Consider the following 21,117-nt stretch of genomic DNA (forward strand, 5'->3'; position numbering starts at 1 on the left):
ACCTGGTTGACCCGGCTTGAGTTGACCTGATTCGGGAAAAGTCCAAGTATGGAGACTTGGCACGGAAAAGTCCAAGCAGGGAGCTTGGCACGGGAAAAGTCCAAGCAGGGAGCTTGGCACGGGGAAAAGTCCAAGTATGGAAGCTTGGCATGGGAGGTCGGAGAGGGCTCGGTAGCTCGTTCTCCGGACTAGGTCAGAGAGGGCTCGATAACTCGTTCTCTGGACTAGGTCAGAGAGGGCTCGGTAGCTCGTTCTCTGGACTGGATGGAGTCGGAGAGGGCTCGGTAGCTCGTTCTCCGGACTAGGTCAGAGAGGGCTCGGTAGCTCGTTCTCTGGACCGGACGAAGTCGGAGAGGGCTCGGTAGCTCGTTCTCCGGACTAGGTCAGAGAGGGCTCGGTAGCTCGTTCTCTGGACCGGACGTGGAAGTCGGAGAGGGCTCGGTAGCTCGTTCTCTGGACTGGATGGAGTCGGAGAGAGCTCGGTAGCTTGTTCTTCGGACTAGGTCAGAGAGGGCTCGGTAGCTCGTTCTCCGGACTAGGTCAGAGAGGGCTCGGTAGCTCGTTCTCTGGACCGGACGAAGTCGGAGAGGGCTCGGTAGCTCGTTCTTCGGACTAGGTCAGAGAGGGCTCGGTAGCTCGTTCTCTAGACTAGGAAGACGTTAGGGTTTAGGGCTGGGAAGCTCTAAAACCAACAGAGGCATTGGATCGATCTGTTGACCGATCCAGTCGGTCTCGTGACCGATCGATCCACACCGAAACGATCTATGGTTATCCGATCGGTCTCGTGACCGATCGGTAACCTGATAGCTCTCATGGGTTATCGATCGATCGGTGACCGATCGCAAGCGATGAGATTCGAACAATAGGGGATCGGCCGTGGACCGATCCATTTATAGCCGATCGGTCCACGCATCGATCAGATCGCAACCAACTCTGCGAGTTGGGATCGTCCGGGACCGATCGGCCTGATCGGTCCCCCGATCGATCCAGACCGCTCGGTGGAGCCGTCGGTCCAGACCTAGCCGTTAAGTCACAACGGCTAGATTTCTGCTTCTTCTTTGTCTTCTTCGCAGGTTCATATAAGAGGGCCACTACAGGGAAGAGACAGTATTCTTCTTGCTTCTTCTTGCTCCTGCGATCTGAGCTTTGTTGAGCTCTCTACTGCTGAAGCTTCGTGTGAGCTTCCCTCGGCTGGACTCCAACTGATCAGTTGCTGCTGTGGTTGGCATCCGTGAAGTTGCTGCTTCATCAACAGTCGACAAGAAGGCAAGCAAACTAGTGTTTTTACATTCATATTGTTCTTGGCTTCTTGCTGTATTTCTTGTACGCTGATCTTGCTGTTGCAAGAGAGATTGTGGCGAGGTTTCTCCACCCAGAAGGAGTTTTTATTAGCCGGTTTCCGGGGTCTCATCCACCAACGGATTGATAGGATTCGTCCACCTTACGGACACGAGTAGGAGTATCATCTCCGAACCTCGTTATATCGTCATGTTTGAGGTTTGATCTTCTTCATTTTCGTTTCTACTTTTTATTTCCGCTGCGCTAACTCAAATTGTAGGAAGAAACGTGAATTTGGGGTCGGCTATTCACACCCCCCCTCTCTAGCCGCGTCCGAAGGTCCTAACACTAGTGGCACTAGCTCTGCAAGAGTTACAAGAGAAGCCCAATAAGGAAGCCCAAGTTCAGATGATACAAGCCCTCACAACCCTCTCCAGCTCGCTGAACAATATCAACAACTTCTGCACCGACAATACCCAATCTCATTGGAAGACAACAACAGAGCTAACCAGCAACTCCATGCATTACAACAAGCTGCGGTTCAAGCCGCAAATGCCCTCTAGCAGCTCAAGCTGCTCCACTCCTTGAAAAGACAGGAGTGCCAGAGAAGGAGTACCTCCAACAACTAGTGGTTGGATTGGTATCCAGCCACAGAACAAGTGGATAAACAGCTGGAAACCACTGCCAACCTTCTACATGACGCTATTCGGAGGATGCCTTCTTTTCGCCTATAAAGACAACTTTGCGGAAGTGGTGGATCCGTAAAGAATCAATGACTCAACCCACTAAACTTTGTCGGGTAAATTATTAAGTAGGATGTGCTGTAAAGTAATTAGCCCATTAGACTTTGTCTGTAGGATGTGCTGTAAAGTAATTAGTGTTGGGGTTGCAAGGTTGCAAACATAGTCCCATATTGAAAACACATGGGAAAGATCATGGGTTTATAAGAGAAAGATATCTCCATTGGTATGAGGCCTTTTGGGTAGAGCCCAAGAGTAAAACCATGAGGGCTTAGGCCCAAATTAGACAAAATCATGCTATTGTGGAGATATCTAAATTCTTTTCGATCCTACAATTGATATCAGAACCCGGACTGCCAGAAGGATTAATCGCCGACTGTACACAAGAGTCATGGTCCAATCGAACCATGTGGGTGGAATATTGACCTTGAACGAAGAAGTGGGTGCTCCCGTGTCCGGATCAAGAGAACCAGACACTAGGCAGGAAGTCCTAGTTGCGGCTAGGCAAGGAAGTCTTAGTAGGTCGGATGGACCGAGGGGCAGGAAGTCCTAGTAGGTCGGGTGGACCAAGGGGCAGGAAGTCTTAGTTGCGACTAGGCAAGGAAGTCCTAGTAGGTTGGGTGGACCGAGGGGCAGGAAGTCCTAGTGGGTCGAGGATCGGACGTTAGGGAGCCTGTGGTCCTTTGTTTGAGAGGGGGATTGTTGGGGTTGCAAGGTTACAAACATAGTCCCACATTGAAAACACATGAGAAAGATCATGGATTTATAAGAGAAAGATATCTCTGTTGGTATGAGGCCTTTTGGGTAGAGCCCAAGAGCAAAACCATGAGGGCTTAGGCCCAAAGTGGACAATATCATGCCATTGTGAATATATCTAAATTCTTTTCGATCCTACAATTAGCCCGCTAGACTTTGTCTGTAAGGTGTGCTGTAAAGGTGATCTAAATGACGATCACGATAATAAAGGTGGATTCCTTCTTATCGGAAGACAAAAGACATGTGACGATGGGCCCAATGAGCACCCGGCGTAGTTTTTTCTCTTCTATATAAGGAGTATCAAACCCTCTATAGAGACATAAGAGATCCTTAGTCTCTACTCGGAAGTGTTTGTAAGCCTTGGGAAACAAGTAATAGAATCTGTGAGTTCTACATCTCTTCTTATTTCTGTTATTTGTTTCTTCTTCCCCCTGCACCCTGCATTCACTAATTTCTGGTATCATAGACTCCACTCAACACTTCCTTTTGTACTTTGTAAACGTCTGAATAAAGAACTTCCTAATGGCCTTAAAAGCACCTAAGATGGAGAACTACTCTCCAAGCAAGAGGAGTTCCAGGAATGCTTTTATGAACACTTCTTCCAACTGCAGGGCACCAATCCATATCATATTCTGATTTTGGTTGACATCTTTTATATTCTAACCAAACTAGTGTTATCATGGGGATTGCTTCTTACCTTTCACTGAAGGAAATTTTTCCTGTTGTAAAAGAGATGATCTCTCTCACAGCATTTGTGCCAGATGAATTTTGCTCTAATTATACGAAGATTCTGGATGTTTATGAAAGAGGATATACTACGGTGGTTTAGTGCATTTCTTGAGATGAGATCGATCTGAACAAATTGAATTATGCTTGGCTATCTCTAATTCCAAGTTAGAATGTGTTTGCTCAGCAAACCAATCAGTCCCATCAGCCTTTTACATTTTTTTTTGAGGGCAAAGCCTTATACATTTCATTCTGAAGCTTATCACCAAGGTGCTAGTGAGGCACATCAAGCCTCTCATGACCACAAAAATTGGCAGACATCAAACAATTTTTCTGCAAGAAGGAAGAATTGGAGACATTTTTATCAACAAACTCTGATGATCTAGCGCTATCACAGATCCAAGAACCACTATGTTGCTCTAAAATTTGGATTTGAAAAAGCCTTTGACAAAGTCAAATGGGAACTTGAGGCTGTTTATATTGATAATATGACTGGAGGCTGACTCTTATCATCGAGCGAGAATAGCAACTATTATCGATGGTGGACAAATGGAATCACTGCAGAGGTGGATTGAGAAAAGGTGACACATTGTCCATTCTTGTTCCTCATGGTTGTTGATCTGTTAAAAACTGCTTAAAAGGACTCAACATGGGCTAATAATGGGTGACACTACTGAAAATTCATGAAAAGATCCATAATCTATAGTCTTCAATATGCAGATGATGTGCTTTTTGTTATGTAAGGATGAAGTCCATTATTTATGCCACTTAAAGATTATATTGCAGATATTTGAATCAATAGTTGGACTGAGAATTAACTTCATTAAAAGCTACCTTATTTATTTAGGGAAGTACAATAGCTTCCATATAATTACTCATTTCCTATGTCTGACATCCATGTAATTTAGTTGTCTTATGGCAAGCATATTCTTGTGAAGTACAATAGTCAATTTGGTTGCGTAAAGAATTGATCACCTTTCTTTGGTCTAGGCAAGCATATTCTTGTGGAGTAACTTCAATGTGTTGTCTTATGGCCAAATACTATAATGTAAAAGTGAAGGGTTGATTATCAAGGTCTACATTTAGTTTGTAAGTACCTAGGCAAGGCACAACACAGGCCTGCTTCTACTTTGCCGTGGTTTGTATGGTGCTAGGTCAACAAGGACCGATTGGTCATGCTAGGCATGGCTACATCATTTGAACCCCAAGCCTAGCAAGAGCCTAGGATGCTAGGGTTGTGAGGATATATAAATATTTTTTAAAAAAATATCTTAAGAATATTAGCTTTGAATTTTTAGAAAACTAATTTAGGTTAGAAGGGATTATTTTTAAATTCATAATAATTTGATTACGAGTTGTGCTAAGCTTATAGGATATGTCCAACCTTACCCACAATTTGTGCTATGCCTAGCACATAAGCTATTCTTGGCTTGGTCCACAAGCCAATCATGGATTGGCTAGTGCTTGGTTCAATATAACTTAAAATTTGATAGTATTGTTTTTGGCCCACAAGAAGAGGGCTCAGGGCTCAACATGGACTTGGGTATAGATTCGTTGTGATTAGCATGACCAACCCATTCTCAGTTGGGTCTTTCCATTGCTATTTAATAGGTAGTACCATTTGATACAGATGCAATAGAACAGAAGAACAAAGAAATTGTCCTCATATAGATGAATCAACTCGCACACAAATTACAAGTGAAAATTCTCTTAATTCAAAGATCCAAATACAACTTTGGACTTCTTTTATGCACTCAACACGACAACCAAAAAAATCAAATATTTAATTTATTACAGAGACATCAAATCTTGAATACTCTATCAAACAAGTTTGAGGCCTAGAGTGTCACAAACTTCCTGAGATACATTGTTGTTTCTTGGAATCAAGCTCCCTTTTGGAAAGATAAATGAAGCCATGTCCAATTAGTTTTACTTGGTGCATTATCAAGAGGTTTCCATGTAGAAGTTCACTACATCCAAATGGGAAAATAAGCTTTTGGGGCCATGTTGACGTCTTCAAACTCCAATCTGCATTGTCCAGTATCAAAATGCACATGCCCACAAGAAAAATTGGCAATGTACAATAGAAATGGATGGAATAAACCAATGTTATATTCAAGGTGCTGGTTGTTTAGAATATATTACTTCAACATTGAGGTTCGGTTATGGGCAATCTGGAGAATTCCTACCAATAAGGAACTTAAAAATGGAAAAAAAAAAATATGGCGGGTCTTGTCAAGTAGTGATATATACCTATTTATCCATTATAAATTTGGCAAATTCAGGACAAAGATTGGATGTCTCATTGCAAACAGTGTGGGTAAACATGAGAACCAGCCATTTTTTGTGTCAAAATAGCACTCTATGATGTTTTATTAAGTAAATACATGCATTTGAACCTTAGTATTCATTCTGCTCATCATTACATTTTTTTTAAAATTTATGTTATCTATGAGTTACTTCTGATTCCTTTTGATTGTTGTACCTTGTTTTGCAGGCTGGGTTATTGACTGCTTATGCTCTTAAAACTCTTTACTTTGGTAGGTGAGTGAAAAAAAACACAAAGGATCTATACGTATGTGTTTTTCATTTTAATTAAAAGCTTGTTATCAGGCACTCAACTGATCGTGAAATTGCTTTAATGGCTCTGATGGCTTATTTGTCTTACATGATTGCTGAGGTTAGATTGGAACCACTATCTTCAAATTTTTATGGCATGTTCCTTACTTTTTTTCTCAAGAAACTTTGCTTTATCAATCGTATCTCCTTGCAGTTTTGCATTTTTTGTAATCCTTGCTCAGTTCCCAAATCTGGCTGTTATCCCTACAAACCATCTTCTCTACTTACTAAATATTATGATCCATTACATACAATGCTGATCTTATCTTGCTGAAAATTTTTGTTATTATTTCCAGGAATAGGCTTATTTGTCTAAATTCATAAATTGCTTGTGCAGCTCTTTCAGTTGAGTGGTATTCTGACGGTTTTCTTTTGTGGAATTGCTATGTCACATTATGCATGGCATAATGTAACTGAAAACTCTAGAATCACTACAAGGTACTATGTCTTTACTTGCTGTACGGAGGGTCTAATATACATATTTCTAATACATAGATAATTCTAAATAGTTGTTTTGCTTGTGTATTTTTCGAAAATAGAAAAAGTGAACCATAGTTCACCCGATTGTCTTGAAAGGGAGTTGGGGGATTACAACAATCATCTACTTTAGCAACAGTAGGCCTACAGGTATCAACATGAAGCTACTTTAGCAAAATGGTAAGAGCAGAAACTGATCGATAGAAAGCAATGATCAGCCAGTGGACCTAACTATGATAACAACATTGATTATTTTGCCCCACGGTTGTAGCCGAGTTGGTATTCGGGTGGCAGAGTTGCTTCATTGGGTAAGAGTCGATTCCCGCTGGGTTCATTCCCCCGACGATTAAATGGCCTCCCACCTAGGAGGCTGCTTGGTACTGTGATTTACCTCCCTTCATCTCGTTGTGAGGCCGGCGATGAGGGGCATTCGAGGTGAGTGAAATCACATTTTTGCTTCATTGATTAGTTGCTGCCTGGGCTTACAAAACACCCTCTAGTCCGCTTCATTGGTAACTGATAATGAGAAATGAGACTGATGAGAGACCCCCTGAAGTACATGGAATGCAAATCAGCCAGGATTGAACCATGTCTGATTGCGAGACTACAAGCTCCTAAGAGATAGTTTCACATCAGAACATTCAAGCTACAAAGAGCAACACATGGATGAAGGTATTGCCAATTGTCTTTGGATAAGCTATCCCTTACAAAGCAAAAGTAGGACAAATGAGCATCGATCCCAACTTCAATCTGTAGTTGAAGAATAAGTGCAAGGTTGACTCCACACAGCTAAAGGCAGGTGATAAACACAATAAACAAGAGAGTTTGGGTATATCTATCCTCTTCCTTTTAGGCACACCATTTATGTTAAGCTTCCCTCACAATGCCAGCCAATTGAAGGCCTTGATGTGCAGTGGAGCACAAGAGTAACACGTGATCTCTGCTAGATCGTCAATTTGGCCTTGAAAGGATAATGTGGTGTAGATAGATTGAATGGTGAGCTGAGTTAGAGTGCCAACCTAGGTGAATGCTTAGAACAAATCATGCATTACCTGGATATCACTTTTGATAAAAGGTCTTGGATATGAGGTACTTAGAGCATGATTGAACAAAGTAGAAAGCAGACTCTGCATAGTGAATCCTCAATGCCAAACCCCACACCAAAAGGGTACTTTAAATTGACAAGAAACGTTGTGGATGATGCTCATGTGGCAAAAATATTGGACATGCCAAATATTTTTCCAAGAGAAGACCAACACCGATTAAGTGAGACCACCTTCATAGACAGTGAGCAATGTATAAACAACTGAAACCTAAGTTTCTAATAGTTAGAAAATCAAGGTCCACCACAGTTTGCACCAGAATGCAAGACTAAGAGTTCTGAGATCAAGTATACCAAACCCTCCATGATCCACAGGCATATGGCACTCTAGGCTGCAAGGTTCCACACCAAAGAATAAGAGGGAGTTTTATGATGCCACAAGAAGTTCCATCAAGGCTGATCAATAAGACCAATCTCCTAAGAAGGAAATAGATATACCTAAGCTAGGTAGAAAACCACTATGGAAAGGGGATTGTCCTAGTAATCTTTTGTTGGTTTATGAATTCCTAGTTAAAATCCCAACTAGGGGCAAGCCTACAAGTGAATGTTATGGCAAAGCTTCTCCACTTTCCTCTCTAATCAGCCCACATACGTAATAGGAAAACTTTGTGTAATTGATTCACAAGCCACGGAAAGGGAAGAACCCTACTTATATGATACGATAGTTTGCTGAGGAATTATGATATTTGCAAACTGTTTCTAAAGACCAGCCGGTAGCAATCAGGAATGCTACACACTAGTCCAGCACTATGCACAAGAAGTTGCCAAAGGTAGTCCGAGAGAAGAATGAACAAGTATGATAATAGGGTTTCCTTGGCACAACCCATCCAAAATAACAACAATCAAGCCTTATCTCAGTAGGTAGGGTCAACTATATGGATCCTTCTACACCATTGGATTCTATCCCCTACTATATCATCATCTATATTTAAATAACTCTTTATCTTATTTTATTGTTGCTCACCAAATTTTTTTTGGTCTACCTCTTGTTTGATATGCATATTTTTCATAGTTTCATATCTCCTAACTGGAGTATTTATTGGTCCTCTAAGTACATGTCTATACTATCTTAAACGTGTCTCTAGTAGTTTTCCCTCAATATGTACAACTCTAACTTTCTCTCTAATGTTCTCATTTCTTATTACGTTCTTTCTCGTATGTCCACACTTCCACCTTAATATCCTCATCTCTGCAACTCTCATTTTCTGCTCATGTGCTTGCCCAACATTTAGCTTCATATAACATAGCAGGTCTAATCATTATTTTGTAGAACTTTCTTTGAAGTTTTAAAGGTATTTTACGATCACATAGAACACCCGACGCTTTCTTCCATTTCAACTATCTTGCTTGTATTCTATGTAAGATATCTCTCAATCTCTCCATCCTTTTAAAAATGATCCTAAATACTTAAAGCTCTCAGTTCTAGACAACTCTTTATCTTCTATCTTAACAATTATTTCATTATGTTAAATATTGTTAAATTTAAATTTCATATATTCTGTTTTTACTCTACTAAGTTTAAACCTTTTACTTTCGGGTTTAACATTTACTGCTTCACGTGTCTCATCTAACAAAATAATATCATCTGCTAACAACATGCACCACGGTATTGTACCTTGAATGTGTCTCGTGAGTTCATCATGATTAGTGTAAAAAGATAGGTATTTAGAGTTGATCCTTGAGGTAATCCTATTTTTATGGAAAACATTTTGGTTAACCTACTAAAGTCCTCACTCTTGTCGTTACATCCTTGTACGTATCATTAATTAGTTCAATATATGCTACGTTAACACCTCTTTTCTAGAATTTTCCATATAATTTCTTTTGGGACTCTATCATAAGTTTTTTCTAGGTCAACGAATACTATGGGTAGATTTTGCTTTTGTTCCCCATGCTTTTCAATTAGTTGCATGGGAAGATGTATAATTTCTATTAGGCATGAATCTAAATTGATTTTCGGTCACTGTTGTTTCATTCCTTAATATTTTTTCAATTACTCTTTTCCAAAGTTAACTCCGCCCATGACGATCGATCATGGCCGGTCCCAAGCCCGGATAAAGGAGGGTTGCGTTAAGTTGTCAGCCAGCGTCAAAACTGTGACAAATATTCAATGAATGGATCCATTAATTATTGTGCTAATGCTACATGTTCCTCGGAAGGAATGCGTTGCAGGGTCTGACTGTAACGTCTCGGCAAGGACTGCTACATCTCCAGAATTCGGGTGTAGTGCTTAATATACAAGAGTTCGCGTTTCAGGGTCCGACTATAACGTCTCAGCAAGGACCGCTACATCTCCATGAGAACTCGGGTATAATGTTAAATATGCAAGAGTTCTCACACTATAGGTTGGATAAGAACAAATATGATAGGAAAACTAATAATCTAAGATTTGGAACATGGAACATAGGAACTCTCACTGGTAAATCAATAGAGGTAGTAGATATGATTATTAGGAGAAGAATTAGTATTTTGTGTATACAAGAGACAAAATGGACAGGCGAGAAGGCAAAGATGATAGAGAACTCGGGTTTTAAGTTATGGTACACTGGAAAGAATAAAATAAGAAATGAAGTGGGTATTATTGTAGATAGTTTGTTAAAGGATGAAGTTGTAGGACTAGTTAGAAAAGGGGATAGAATTATAGCCCTTAAGATAATAGTGGTGAAAGAAACTATGAACATAATTAGCGTATATGCACCACAGGTAGGATTAGATAAAGCTACCCAATAAAGGTTTTGGGAGGACTTACATAAAATATTACAAAATATTTCACCAAATGAAATGATTTTAATAGGAGGTGATAAATGAGCATGTCGAAGTGAAAAATGAGGAATATGAGAGAGTACATGGGAGTTATGAGTTTGGAACGAGGAATGAGGAAGGGAAAACTATATTAGATTTTGCGATAGCATATGACCTTATATTAGCTAATACGTTTTTTAAGAAAAGAGAAGAACACTTAGTCACATTCAAAAGTGGGAATAATAAATCGCAAATTGACTTTCTTATAGGAAGAATGATAGAAAGATTTATAAAGATTGTAAAGTCATCCCTAGAGAAAGCTTAACTACCCAACATAAGTTAGTAGTGTTGGATATACGCCTCAAACATAGTATCAATAGAAAGAAAATATATACGATTCCTAGAATTAAGTGGTGGAAGTTAAAGGATGGGAAACAAAATATATTTAAGGAGAAGGTAAAAGTAGAAGCATTAGGTGAAATATACGATGACTCTAATACAACATGGGATAAGATGGTATCAAAGTTGAAAATAGTAGCTAAGAGTGTATTCGGTGAGTCAAAGGGACATGCACCACTAAGTAAAGAAGCTTGATGGTGGAATGAGAAAGTACAAGAGAAAGTGAAGGTAAAATGATAGCTTATAAGGAATTATATATTTGTAAGAACGAGGAAAACTTAAAAACATATACAGTAGACAAGAAAGAAGCTAAGGAAGTAGTGAGTGAAGCAAAAAATGAAACTTTTGAACGATTATATCAAAAATTGGATACAAAAGAAGGGGAAAGAGACATTTATAGAATAGCTAAAGTGAGAGAAATGAAAACAAGAGATCTTAGCCAAATAAAATGTATTAAAGATGAATGTAATAGGGTATTAGTAAACGATGGAGAAATAAAAGAACGGTGTAAAAGGTATTTTCATTAACATTTTAATGAAGGTTTAGGTGACCAATTTAACTTAGGTAATTTAAGTAGGTCAAATAAGCATAAAATTTTTAATTTTTATCATAGAATTCAAACTTCAAAAGTAAAACAAACTTTAAATGAGATGCACAATGGAAAAGCCGTTGGACCAGATGATATTCTGATAGAGGTGTGGAAGTGCTTAGGGATGCTTAGGGAAACAAGGTATTGAATGACTTACAAAATTATTTAACATGATATTGAAAACGAAAAAAATACCTGATCAATGGAGGATAAGTACTCTAGTTCCCTTATATAAGAACAAGGGAGACGTACAAAATTGTGCAAACTATAGGGGTATTAAACTAATAAGTCATACTATGAAACTTTGGGGAAAAATAATAGAAAAAAGATTAAGGAAGGAAACCACAGTGACAGAAAATCAATTTGGGTTCATGCTTGGAAGGTCGACAATAGAAGCTATACATCTTCTTAGACATTTAATTGAAAAATATTGGGAGCAAAAACAAGATCTACACATGGTATTCATTGACTTAGAAAAAGCTTATGATAGAGTCCCAAGAGAAATTATACGGAGAATTTTAGAAAATAGAGATGTTAGCGTAATATATATTGAACTAATTAAGAATATGTATGCGGATGTAACGACCAGAGTAAAGACTTCAAGCAGAGTAACTGAAGTATTTCCAATAAAGATAGGGTTACATCAAGGATCAGCTCTAAGTCCCTATCTTTTACACTAATTATGGACGAACTCACTGCGCACATTCAAAACACAGTACCGTGGTGCATGTTGTTTGCAGATGATATTATTTTGGTAGATGAAACACGGAAGGAGTAAATGCTAAACTAGAATCTTGGAGGGCAACACTAGAAGGGAAAAGTTTTAAGCTTAGTAGATTAAAGACAGAATATATGGAATTTAAGTTTAGCAATATTAGAAGTAATGAAATAATTGTTAAGATAGGAGAGGACGAGTTGCTCGGAACCGAGAGATTTAAATATTTAGGATCATTTTTGCAAAACAATGGAGGGATTGAGAGAGATGTCTTACATAGAATACAAGCAGGATGAGTGAAATGGAGGGGAGCGTCGAGTATTTTATGTGACCGTAAAGTACCTCTTAAACTTAAAGGTAAGTTCTATAAAACCGCAATTAGACCTGCTATGTTATATGGAGCTGAATGTTGGGCTATGACTCGAGTACATGAGCAGAAGATGAAAGTTGCAGTGATGAGGATGTTAAGGTGGATGTGTGGACATACGAGGATGGACAAAATAAGAAATGAGAGCATTAGAGAGAAAGTCGGAGTTGCATCTATTGAGGAAAAACTCCGAGAGACACGTTTAAGATGGTACGGATATGTACTAGACGACCAATAAATGTTTCAGTTAGACGATGTGAAACTGTGATAAACATGCATATCAAACGAGGAAGAGGAAGACAAAAAAAAAGACTTGCTTAGCAACAATAAAACAAGATAAAATTTATTTAAATATAGATGATGATATAATAGGAGATAGAGCTCAATGGCATAAAAGGATTCATACAGCCGACCCCACCTAGTGGGAAAAGGTTTGGTTGTGGTTGTTGTTGTTGTTGTACTCTTTCCCAAAGTTTCATGGTATAACTCATAAGTTTAATATCCCTATAGTTTGCATAATTTTGTCCGTCTTCTTTGTTCTTATATAAGGAAACTAGATATTTATCATTGTTCATTTCCCATTTTAGGTTAAATAACTTTGTAAGTCATTCAATAACTATCTCCCTAGGTGGTTAGACCTCCACCAATGTTACTGTTAATTAGAACAACTTCAGCAGAGGTGACAATTCCTATGACCTATGAAATCCACCCCATTGGGAACCCCTGAGCAATGAGAACCTGCCTGACAGCTTGCCACCTGATACAGTTGAAGGTTTTCTTTAAGTCTAGTCTTAGAACTGCCACTCTCTCATGATCATACCTACACCCATTTAATTGCTTGGAAGCACACATGGAATTGTCAGCTGTGCCTCTGCATTTGATGAAAACAAACTGATTGGTAATTACCATTTTTGTATTAATAAGATAAATCAACTTTATATTATCTTATTGATATTCTTGTGAGAACGATAGCATTTATCTTGCTTTGTTATTATAAAAATGTGAAGTTGTTTCTTTCTAGCCTTATTTAATTGGATTGGTCAGGAATCAAGATCTAGAATCAAGGACAAGGCATTTTGTTAACCGAAAGAACGTGAGATAACAAAAGGAGTGATCCAATTTAATCCTAGGAGATGCCACTTGACTGGATTTGGTTTCCTCGAATCTCTTAGCGATTGTACAACCTATACATATAATAACAACTTAAATTCTATGTTTATCCTTTGGTGAACTTAAATTTCTCATTGGTTGATACTTGAGGAACTTGTGCTTGGAATAACTATGGTACCTTCCATTCCCAATTCTATCAGGTAACTTAGACAATTAACATTCTTTCTTAATTAATTATAATCCTTTAAAAAAATTACATAGACTTAAAGTTACGGGTATAAAATGTATTCTAGAAATCACTGATTTTAAATAACAAACATGTAAAAGAAACTAGTGTCATGAGAACTATCTACTACAGAGAAGTGAATGCAACAAGTAAGTTGAGATCATTTTGCTAGCAATGCATCTGGAATCCATGAGGTTAGACATATGATCCAATCTTATTGTCTATGTGTTAAGAAAATTAGCATTCCAGTCCAAAGAAGCCGCTTTCCGCAATCTAAGATGTTTGACCAATAAGAATGATCACATTTAGTCAAGTAAGTTCTCTGGTTGAGTATATTGTTTCTACTTGCATACTATTCTTAAAACAAGGAATCTGAATGAATTTGGGAAGAATAGAATACTGTTAAAGACTCACCTATTGCTTTTGCCTGAGATGCATGGCACTCATGGAGCTGCTTCATGCTTGAGACGTGGAAGAAGCCACAATGTAAAGTAGAGGCTGTCTTCTTTGGAGTCTTGCTAGCAATCCTATTAGTTTGGCTGACAGCATTGCTATGTATAACATGGTGTAAAGCTTTTATCATCTGATAGAACTGTGACAAGTCTTGTCAACTACTTATATTTATAGAGGTATGTCACCTACAGAACAATATTTACATTTTAGATTGCATGGTTTTTGTTCACGTTTAGTTCAATCTTCTTGGATAGTTGTCCTCAGGCTTGTCAGTATAGTAATATTTCTAGCTAGAATTCTTTTTAAACATTACCTTTTCTTCATTGATTATTTTCTTGTTATTGGTTTCATTGCATCTTCTAGATTATCCTGAAATGAGTTATATATGATTGAAAGGAAGGCAAAACAGAATCTTTCAAAAGTGTAGAACTTGTGGTTGAACTGCCCATGGTTAAACAGTTCTTCCAAGAGTAAATTGGAGCTTTATGGTTCATTGAGTTTGCTTCCTAGTGCTTTTTGTGTTTCCAAATATCCTTTTTGACTGCTTCTTTGTTTAAAAGAACATAAGTTTCATGAAAAATTAACTTGATTTAGTATAATTGAGCAGGAAGGTGTCGGTTATGTTTGAGATTTATCATTTCTCAGTTGATGTAATTTGGAACATTTAATATACCAAGTTCTGGTCTAGTTCAAATTAGTGGACCTAATTGGGTTGCCATCACAACTTGCCAATGCAATGCAGTGAGTCACCTTGTAGCTAGTTTCACATGCCATCTGTAATTGTCATTTTGTCACAACTGTAGACATCATTGTTTGCTAGTGCCAAGATGCTTTGCCTCAAATTAGCCTCTCGATTGTAAGCTCAAATGTGTATTAAGAGAGAGAACAACATTGTATCCACTGGAGCACTGAAGTCAATTTTCAGTCTTTTTATACTGTATCCTTTTCTTCATATTTTTTTCAGAAAAAATGATCTTCCATTCAGTCTATCAAATGATGCTGTAGATAATCACTGTCAGCCTTCATCACATCTAATTTGCAAAATTTCGTTTTGTATTTGATTTACTATAATTTTATAACTTAAATACCTTATGCATTGTTTTTGTCAGGCATATTTTTGCCACTCTATCTTTCATTGCAGAAGCATTCATCTTTCTTTATGTGGGAATGGATGCTCTTGATATTGAGAAATGGAAAGCTATGAAAACAAGGTACTGTCGTTTGCTTTATCTCTAAATATTATTGATGCAACATGAAAAATTGTACCATACAAACTCAAGAAAGTCAATTCATTAAAGAAAAAAATATTATTAAATTGAAAGATGGTCTAATATATGTGATCTAAACCTCTTTTGTAAATTGATAGTAGTACTCATTTTTAAGGTTCTAAAATTCGCTAAGTGCCAGACCAACGCCTAGGCCGCCTAGGCAGATTCCACGGTATCAACATAAATTACATAATAAATCACATAATGTAACTCCGACATAATAACATCAAATTTAAAATGAGTTTCAAATTTCACAACTAATAAAATATCATATATTTATTCTACTTCTTTTCTATAATTTTCAACAACTTGTTCTTCATCGAATACAAACTTAATATCATCATTGGGATCCTCCTCTTCTTCTTCTCAATTATTGAATAATTTAATATTGCTAGAAAGATAATTAAATATAATTTTCATTAAAAAAATTGATCTATCAATAACTCGAATTAAAATTGATACATCATAATTATATAAATTAATTATTTATTCATTTAATTAATTATTAATTTAAATAATATATATTTAAAATAGTAAAAAAATCAAAATATCAATTAAACAGTAAAAAGATACAAAATAATAATAAAAAATTATCAAAATATAAATATGATCTATTAGAATTTTTTAGAATTTTAAAATACAATTTACAACAGTAAAAAAATAATTTTCAAAATATAAATTAAAAAATTATTATTATTTTAAAATTTTAAATATATTTTTTATATATTTTACTAGGATAATTTAATTAGAGTTTATTAAAGACTATTCGAAATATCACACTTTAGTTGAGAATTGTTTGAATTAATTAAATCTTTTTCGGTAACAGGAACGCAACATCGTGCGCATTGGTCCCGTGACACGGCGCCAAAAGCATCCCGCATTGCTTATGGCAGTGTCAAAGGCGTCCCGTGATGCTTGCGTTGGTGGAGACGTTCCACGACGCTTTAGTGCAGCTAGAAGCGTCCCAACGCCGCGAGACACTTCTGGCGCCATTAGAAGTGTCCCATGACACTTCCGGTGGTGCGGAGGTGTCTCGCGATTGATGCTCGCATGCAATTATGTTGCGGTGACGCACTGATGATGCACGCTTCTGCGACGCTTATGGCGGTGTCGAAGGCGTCTCGCGATGCTTGCGTCGGCTTAGACGTCCGGTGACGCTTCAATGCAGCTAGAAGCATCCCAGTGTCACTTGAAGCGTCGCGGGACAGTGCTAGCGTCATTAGAAGTGTCCCAGCGCTGCTGGAAGCTTCGCGGGACACTTCTAGCGCCATTAGAAGCGTCCCACGACGCTTCTAGTGGTGCGGAGGTGTCTCGCGATCGACGCTCGCGCGCGATTCTCTCACAGTGACGCACTGATGATGCACGCTTCCGCCTAGGCTGGTGGCCTAACAATTTTTTGGTTTGGTTGGTGGTCGCCTAGCTCGAAATTTAGAACACTGCTCATTTTACAAACTAACAATAAAATAAAGATTTATTTTTCATAAAATAAACTTAATTCATTCCAATAAAACTCTGAACAACTTTTTAAAATAACTTTTAGAAATTCTCCAATAAAATTTCAAAAAATTTCAAGTGCATTATTCTCCCTAGGGGGAACTCAATTCTAGGTGAGGCGAATTGTTAACCCTTTTTAAAGTTGTCGTTTCCATGAACAAGGAGCGATGACCTCATGAAGTCTTTTGCTTTGCTTCTCTAGAAATCATCTTCATTTTTTGCTTTGTTTCTTAGGAAGTCAAGCTTCATTATCAACTTCTTTAGATACCCTTTCTAACCGGAAGGAGTAGTTGTATCTTTTGACTTATCCTGATTCTTGATGAGAAAAGCTGGATTTTCTGTCTTTTTAGTTGCCCTTTCAATGAATAAGATAATAGTACAACTTATCTAGACATGGATAGTCTCTGTGTGGCTCTCCTGTTGCAAAATCAACATACAAAAATGGATGCTTAAATGTCTCCCAACAATATTGTTCTATAGCAAAGGTGAAACTGTCACCTTGGCGGCCCCTCTAAGGTGCCCCACGTTTCTTGGAAGGGGATAAATCACGGGAAGCTTCATCCAGCAACAATAGTGCATGCAGGGAGAGGTGAGGCAACCGGGCCATTGCGCACCCGTAGGGAATCGACCCCGGGCTTATCTGTGACAACACCTTTGCATGAACTATCTGCACCAGCCCATGGAAGCCTCCCAATAACATTGTTGAAGTAGCACCCGTGTTAGTTGTGGCAGTAATACATATGCTTACTTTTGTGACAAGTTTGCATTGTATTGTTTAGATCTACTTCTCTCTGTTTTATGTGACCTTAGTTGTCTTGGCCTGGTGGCAAACTATTTTCCCAAAAATTGATCGACGGGAGGTGAACTGTTGGAGAACCTAAATTAAATGGCAGATTAAATTATTGAACATAGATAACTGTGCTTGGTTTGAGGGCCATGCTCGCATGGGCTTGGTGGTTGGCTCTCAGCCCTGCCAGACCTTGCCAATTTCCTCTTCTACTTGCAATTACCTTTGTCTTTCCTTGGAAGAGGTCAATTTCTCACTGATCTTCAATTCTTGTTATTTTCAAGAAAATCTGTGGTTTTAGATAATATGATACTTTCCACTCTGATATTTTTTTCCCTTCATGGCAGTTCAAAAACATGCTTTGGTATCTATGGCATTCTTATTTTGCTAGTATCGCTGGGACGCGCTGCATTCATTTTCCCTCTCTCAGTTTTGTCTAATTATATCAGTTCACGTTCTGAAACAGCATTGATAACCTTCAAACACCAGGTAACATATTCTCTCTTCATGGTTGCTAATCATTTAACTTTGTATAGCTAGAAATATGATATTTTATCTGCAAGATTTGCTACTCAACAAGCAAAGAAATAGTAATTTTGAGTGTTCAGGTGGTAATTTGGTGGGCTGGTCTTATAAGGGGGGCTGTGTCTATTGCCCTGGCATTTAGTCAGGTATTTATCCAGTATGTTATTTTTTAAGCGAATCAATTGATGCAAGTGCTATCCAAACTTTATCTCAGTTTACATTCTATGGCATCACACGGGATCCCGTTTACGCGACAATGATCACTAGCACCATAGTAGTTGTTCTGTTCACCACTCTGGTAAGTAATGATTTTCACATACAAGAACTTCTCTGTATACCAGGTCCATAATCTATTCTCCTTTAGCAACTACTAAGAGAATAGAGCTATTTACATATCTGTCATTTGATTTTTAATTGCCTTAGATTTTAGTAGTCACTACTTATCACATCATGTTAGCAAAATTTAAAAAACTTGAGAGGCTGTTGTTTAGCAATTTCTATTTAAATATTGTATTTGTTCAATGTTCTTTCAAACATCTTTCCTGAATGCTGACAAGTAATCTTCCGCACATGAAACCGTTGGAGGCTTGGAGAGATTGATCCTCGCAACAAAGTGACTCGTCTAATCTAATTTCTTCATCATGTTGCAGCAGTATTCTCTTTGTTGTGACATAATGGTTTATCAGCCATATATTTTTCCTTTAGAGTTTGGGTTTCAGATCTCAATTTTGTTTTCCCACAATTTTTTTTAGGTGTTCGGAATTCTGACAAAGCCACTGGTAAACATCCTTCTGCCTCAAAACACACACACACGACGATGGAAGTCGGACGACCTTGGCCTTCCCTTGGTTGCTCCAGAGGAACCTGCCACTTCCGGGCTTCAACAAGCCAGGAGAAGCTTGTCAATGCTACTTGAAAGGCCTGTCCACACGATACATACATATTGGAGAAAATTCGATGACACGTACATGAGGCCAATATTTGGAGGACCAACTTAGTTGGTCTCCGTATACTCAGAAAAGCAGAAAGCATTTACCAGTCAATAAAAAGCAAATATATTTCTGTTTAAAAAAAACAAATTCACAAATTCTGGCTTTAACTGTTATTTTTTCTTTTTCTTGTGTGCATTATCTTTAGTTGTGACTTTTGCAAAAAACAAAGAGCATCAGAGAAATTTGAAGCCAGGGAAATTTGTTCGATCGCTGTATTCTTGGCACTTCCAAGTGTACGATGAGCATTTGGTTCCAACCTCTGGACGTGGCGTTTAAATTGTGGCCTCTCAAATACTGCCACGGCCGTTTTGATCACATGCGCTTTTAGGTATTTCTAGCACTCTTCCATGCACATTTTCAGACGTGTTAAAAAAAATGATAATTTAGATATTTATCCAATTAATCTCAGAGATAACTGATTTAGTTCAAGCAAAATTTTCCATCGGCCCTGGATAAATCAGAAGTGCATATAGATCGAGTTTGATGGATAATTCCTCACAAGCAATTCAAACTCCCAAAGTATGACGTGCCCTTGGTTTGTCAATCCATCTACAAAACATTAGCTCAATAGCACTTGAAAACATTAGCAATGAAAACAAAATAATAAATTTAATTAGCCTTATTAGCTAGTCTGAGTAATCGATCCAAAATTTTTCAGAATTTTTTTACCAGCCTAGCATCCTTGAATTATACGCCCCATTTAAAGAATTTTTTTTTATAAATATGTTATAGTTGGAGATCGAATCGCAGATGATATCCTACTGTTGCACCATAATTCTAGGAGCGTATTTAGTTCAGTGGTATGATATATAATCAAGGTTATTTGCTTATGGTAATCCAAAATAATCGTGTTTGGATCGAGGTTTTTATGGATTCTGAAATTTTTCTCGATTTCGAAATGTTAGCAAATGTCATCAATCCCAAAATCAAAAAACCATGGGTCACCCAAGGTTTTTCTCAATTTTTTTTTCTAAAATTATCCTATGAGAGATTGGAGCCGTTGAACAAGCAAGATGGCAGTGCGGAGGTGGCAGCAAGCAGATCGACGTAAAGCTTCATGTGGCATGTGGAGGAGCAATGGTGGCAGCGGCAGGTGGTGCCGGCAGTGACGGATTCAGGAATTCAAGTATGGAGGGGCAATCACGATGAACAAAGGACGGTATCCTCTATCTCCATCGGTGGAATCCCATAATACTAGGGGTTCCACCGCCGGCAAAAGGGGGAGGACGACCGCCGGCCGCAGAGGGGGGCAACAGGGATCCTCTGGTCTGCAAATTGCGGATCACGGGATGGTCCACTGATGAGGACCTTTGATTTGGATGAACCCCATCTTTAAATAAGTAGAGTCCATCTAAATCAAAGGTCCACATATAGTTGACCATCCCCTGGTCCGTAATTTGCGGACCAGAGGATCTACTCTGGGGGGCGACCGCCGATGCCACCCCCTGGGTGCCGGATCGACAATGTGACTGTGCGGAGGTGGCAGTAGGTAGCGGAAGCAGCCCAACATTCCTTCACGCGTGTAGATCACCGCAAAGCTTCCTGTGGCGGCCGGAGGTGGCAATGGCAGCAGTGGTCGGTGGAGGTAGCAGTAGCAGCAACGGCAGGTAATAGCGGTGGTCGGGCAGTGATCAACAACTACAGTGTGACGGCCGGAGGTGGCAGCAGGGGGCGGCAAGTGGCAAGCTGCGGCAGGCGGTACGACAAGAGGGCGGCGACAGCTGAGGAAGATGATGAACTTTTTTTGCTTTT

General features: G+C 38.6%; 1 protein-coding gene across 1 annotated transcript in view; it reads left to right on the top strand.

The window, feature by feature from the left end:
- Positions 1-19,542, top strand: part of LOC122013595 (sodium/hydrogen exchanger 4-like) — a 31,706-nt gene extending 12,164 nt beyond the window's left edge. Inside the window, exons 5-12 of the mRNA XM_042569851.1 lie at positions 5,998-6,044; positions 6,114-6,180; positions 6,457-6,557; positions 15,409-15,510; positions 18,196-18,337; positions 18,457-18,519; positions 18,588-18,671; positions 19,126-19,542. Coding sequence (XP_042425785.1) covers positions 5,998-6,044; positions 6,114-6,180; positions 6,457-6,557; positions 15,409-15,510; positions 18,196-18,337; positions 18,457-18,519; positions 18,588-18,671; positions 19,126-19,371 — 852 coding nt within the window. The 3' untranslated portion in view covers positions 19,372-19,542. The remainder of the gene's footprint in view (positions 1-5,997; positions 6,045-6,113; positions 6,181-6,456; positions 6,558-15,408; positions 15,511-18,195; positions 18,338-18,456; positions 18,520-18,587; positions 18,672-19,125) is intronic.
- Positions 19,543-21,117: the final 1,575 nt, after the last annotated feature.

The sequence above is a fragment of the Zingiber officinale genome, chromosome 8B, assembly GCF_018446385.1.
Source record: "Zingiber officinale cultivar Zhangliang chromosome 8B, Zo_v1.1, whole genome shotgun sequence".
NCBI lineage: Eukaryota > Viridiplantae > Streptophyta > Magnoliopsida > Zingiberales > Zingiberaceae > Zingiber > Zingiber officinale.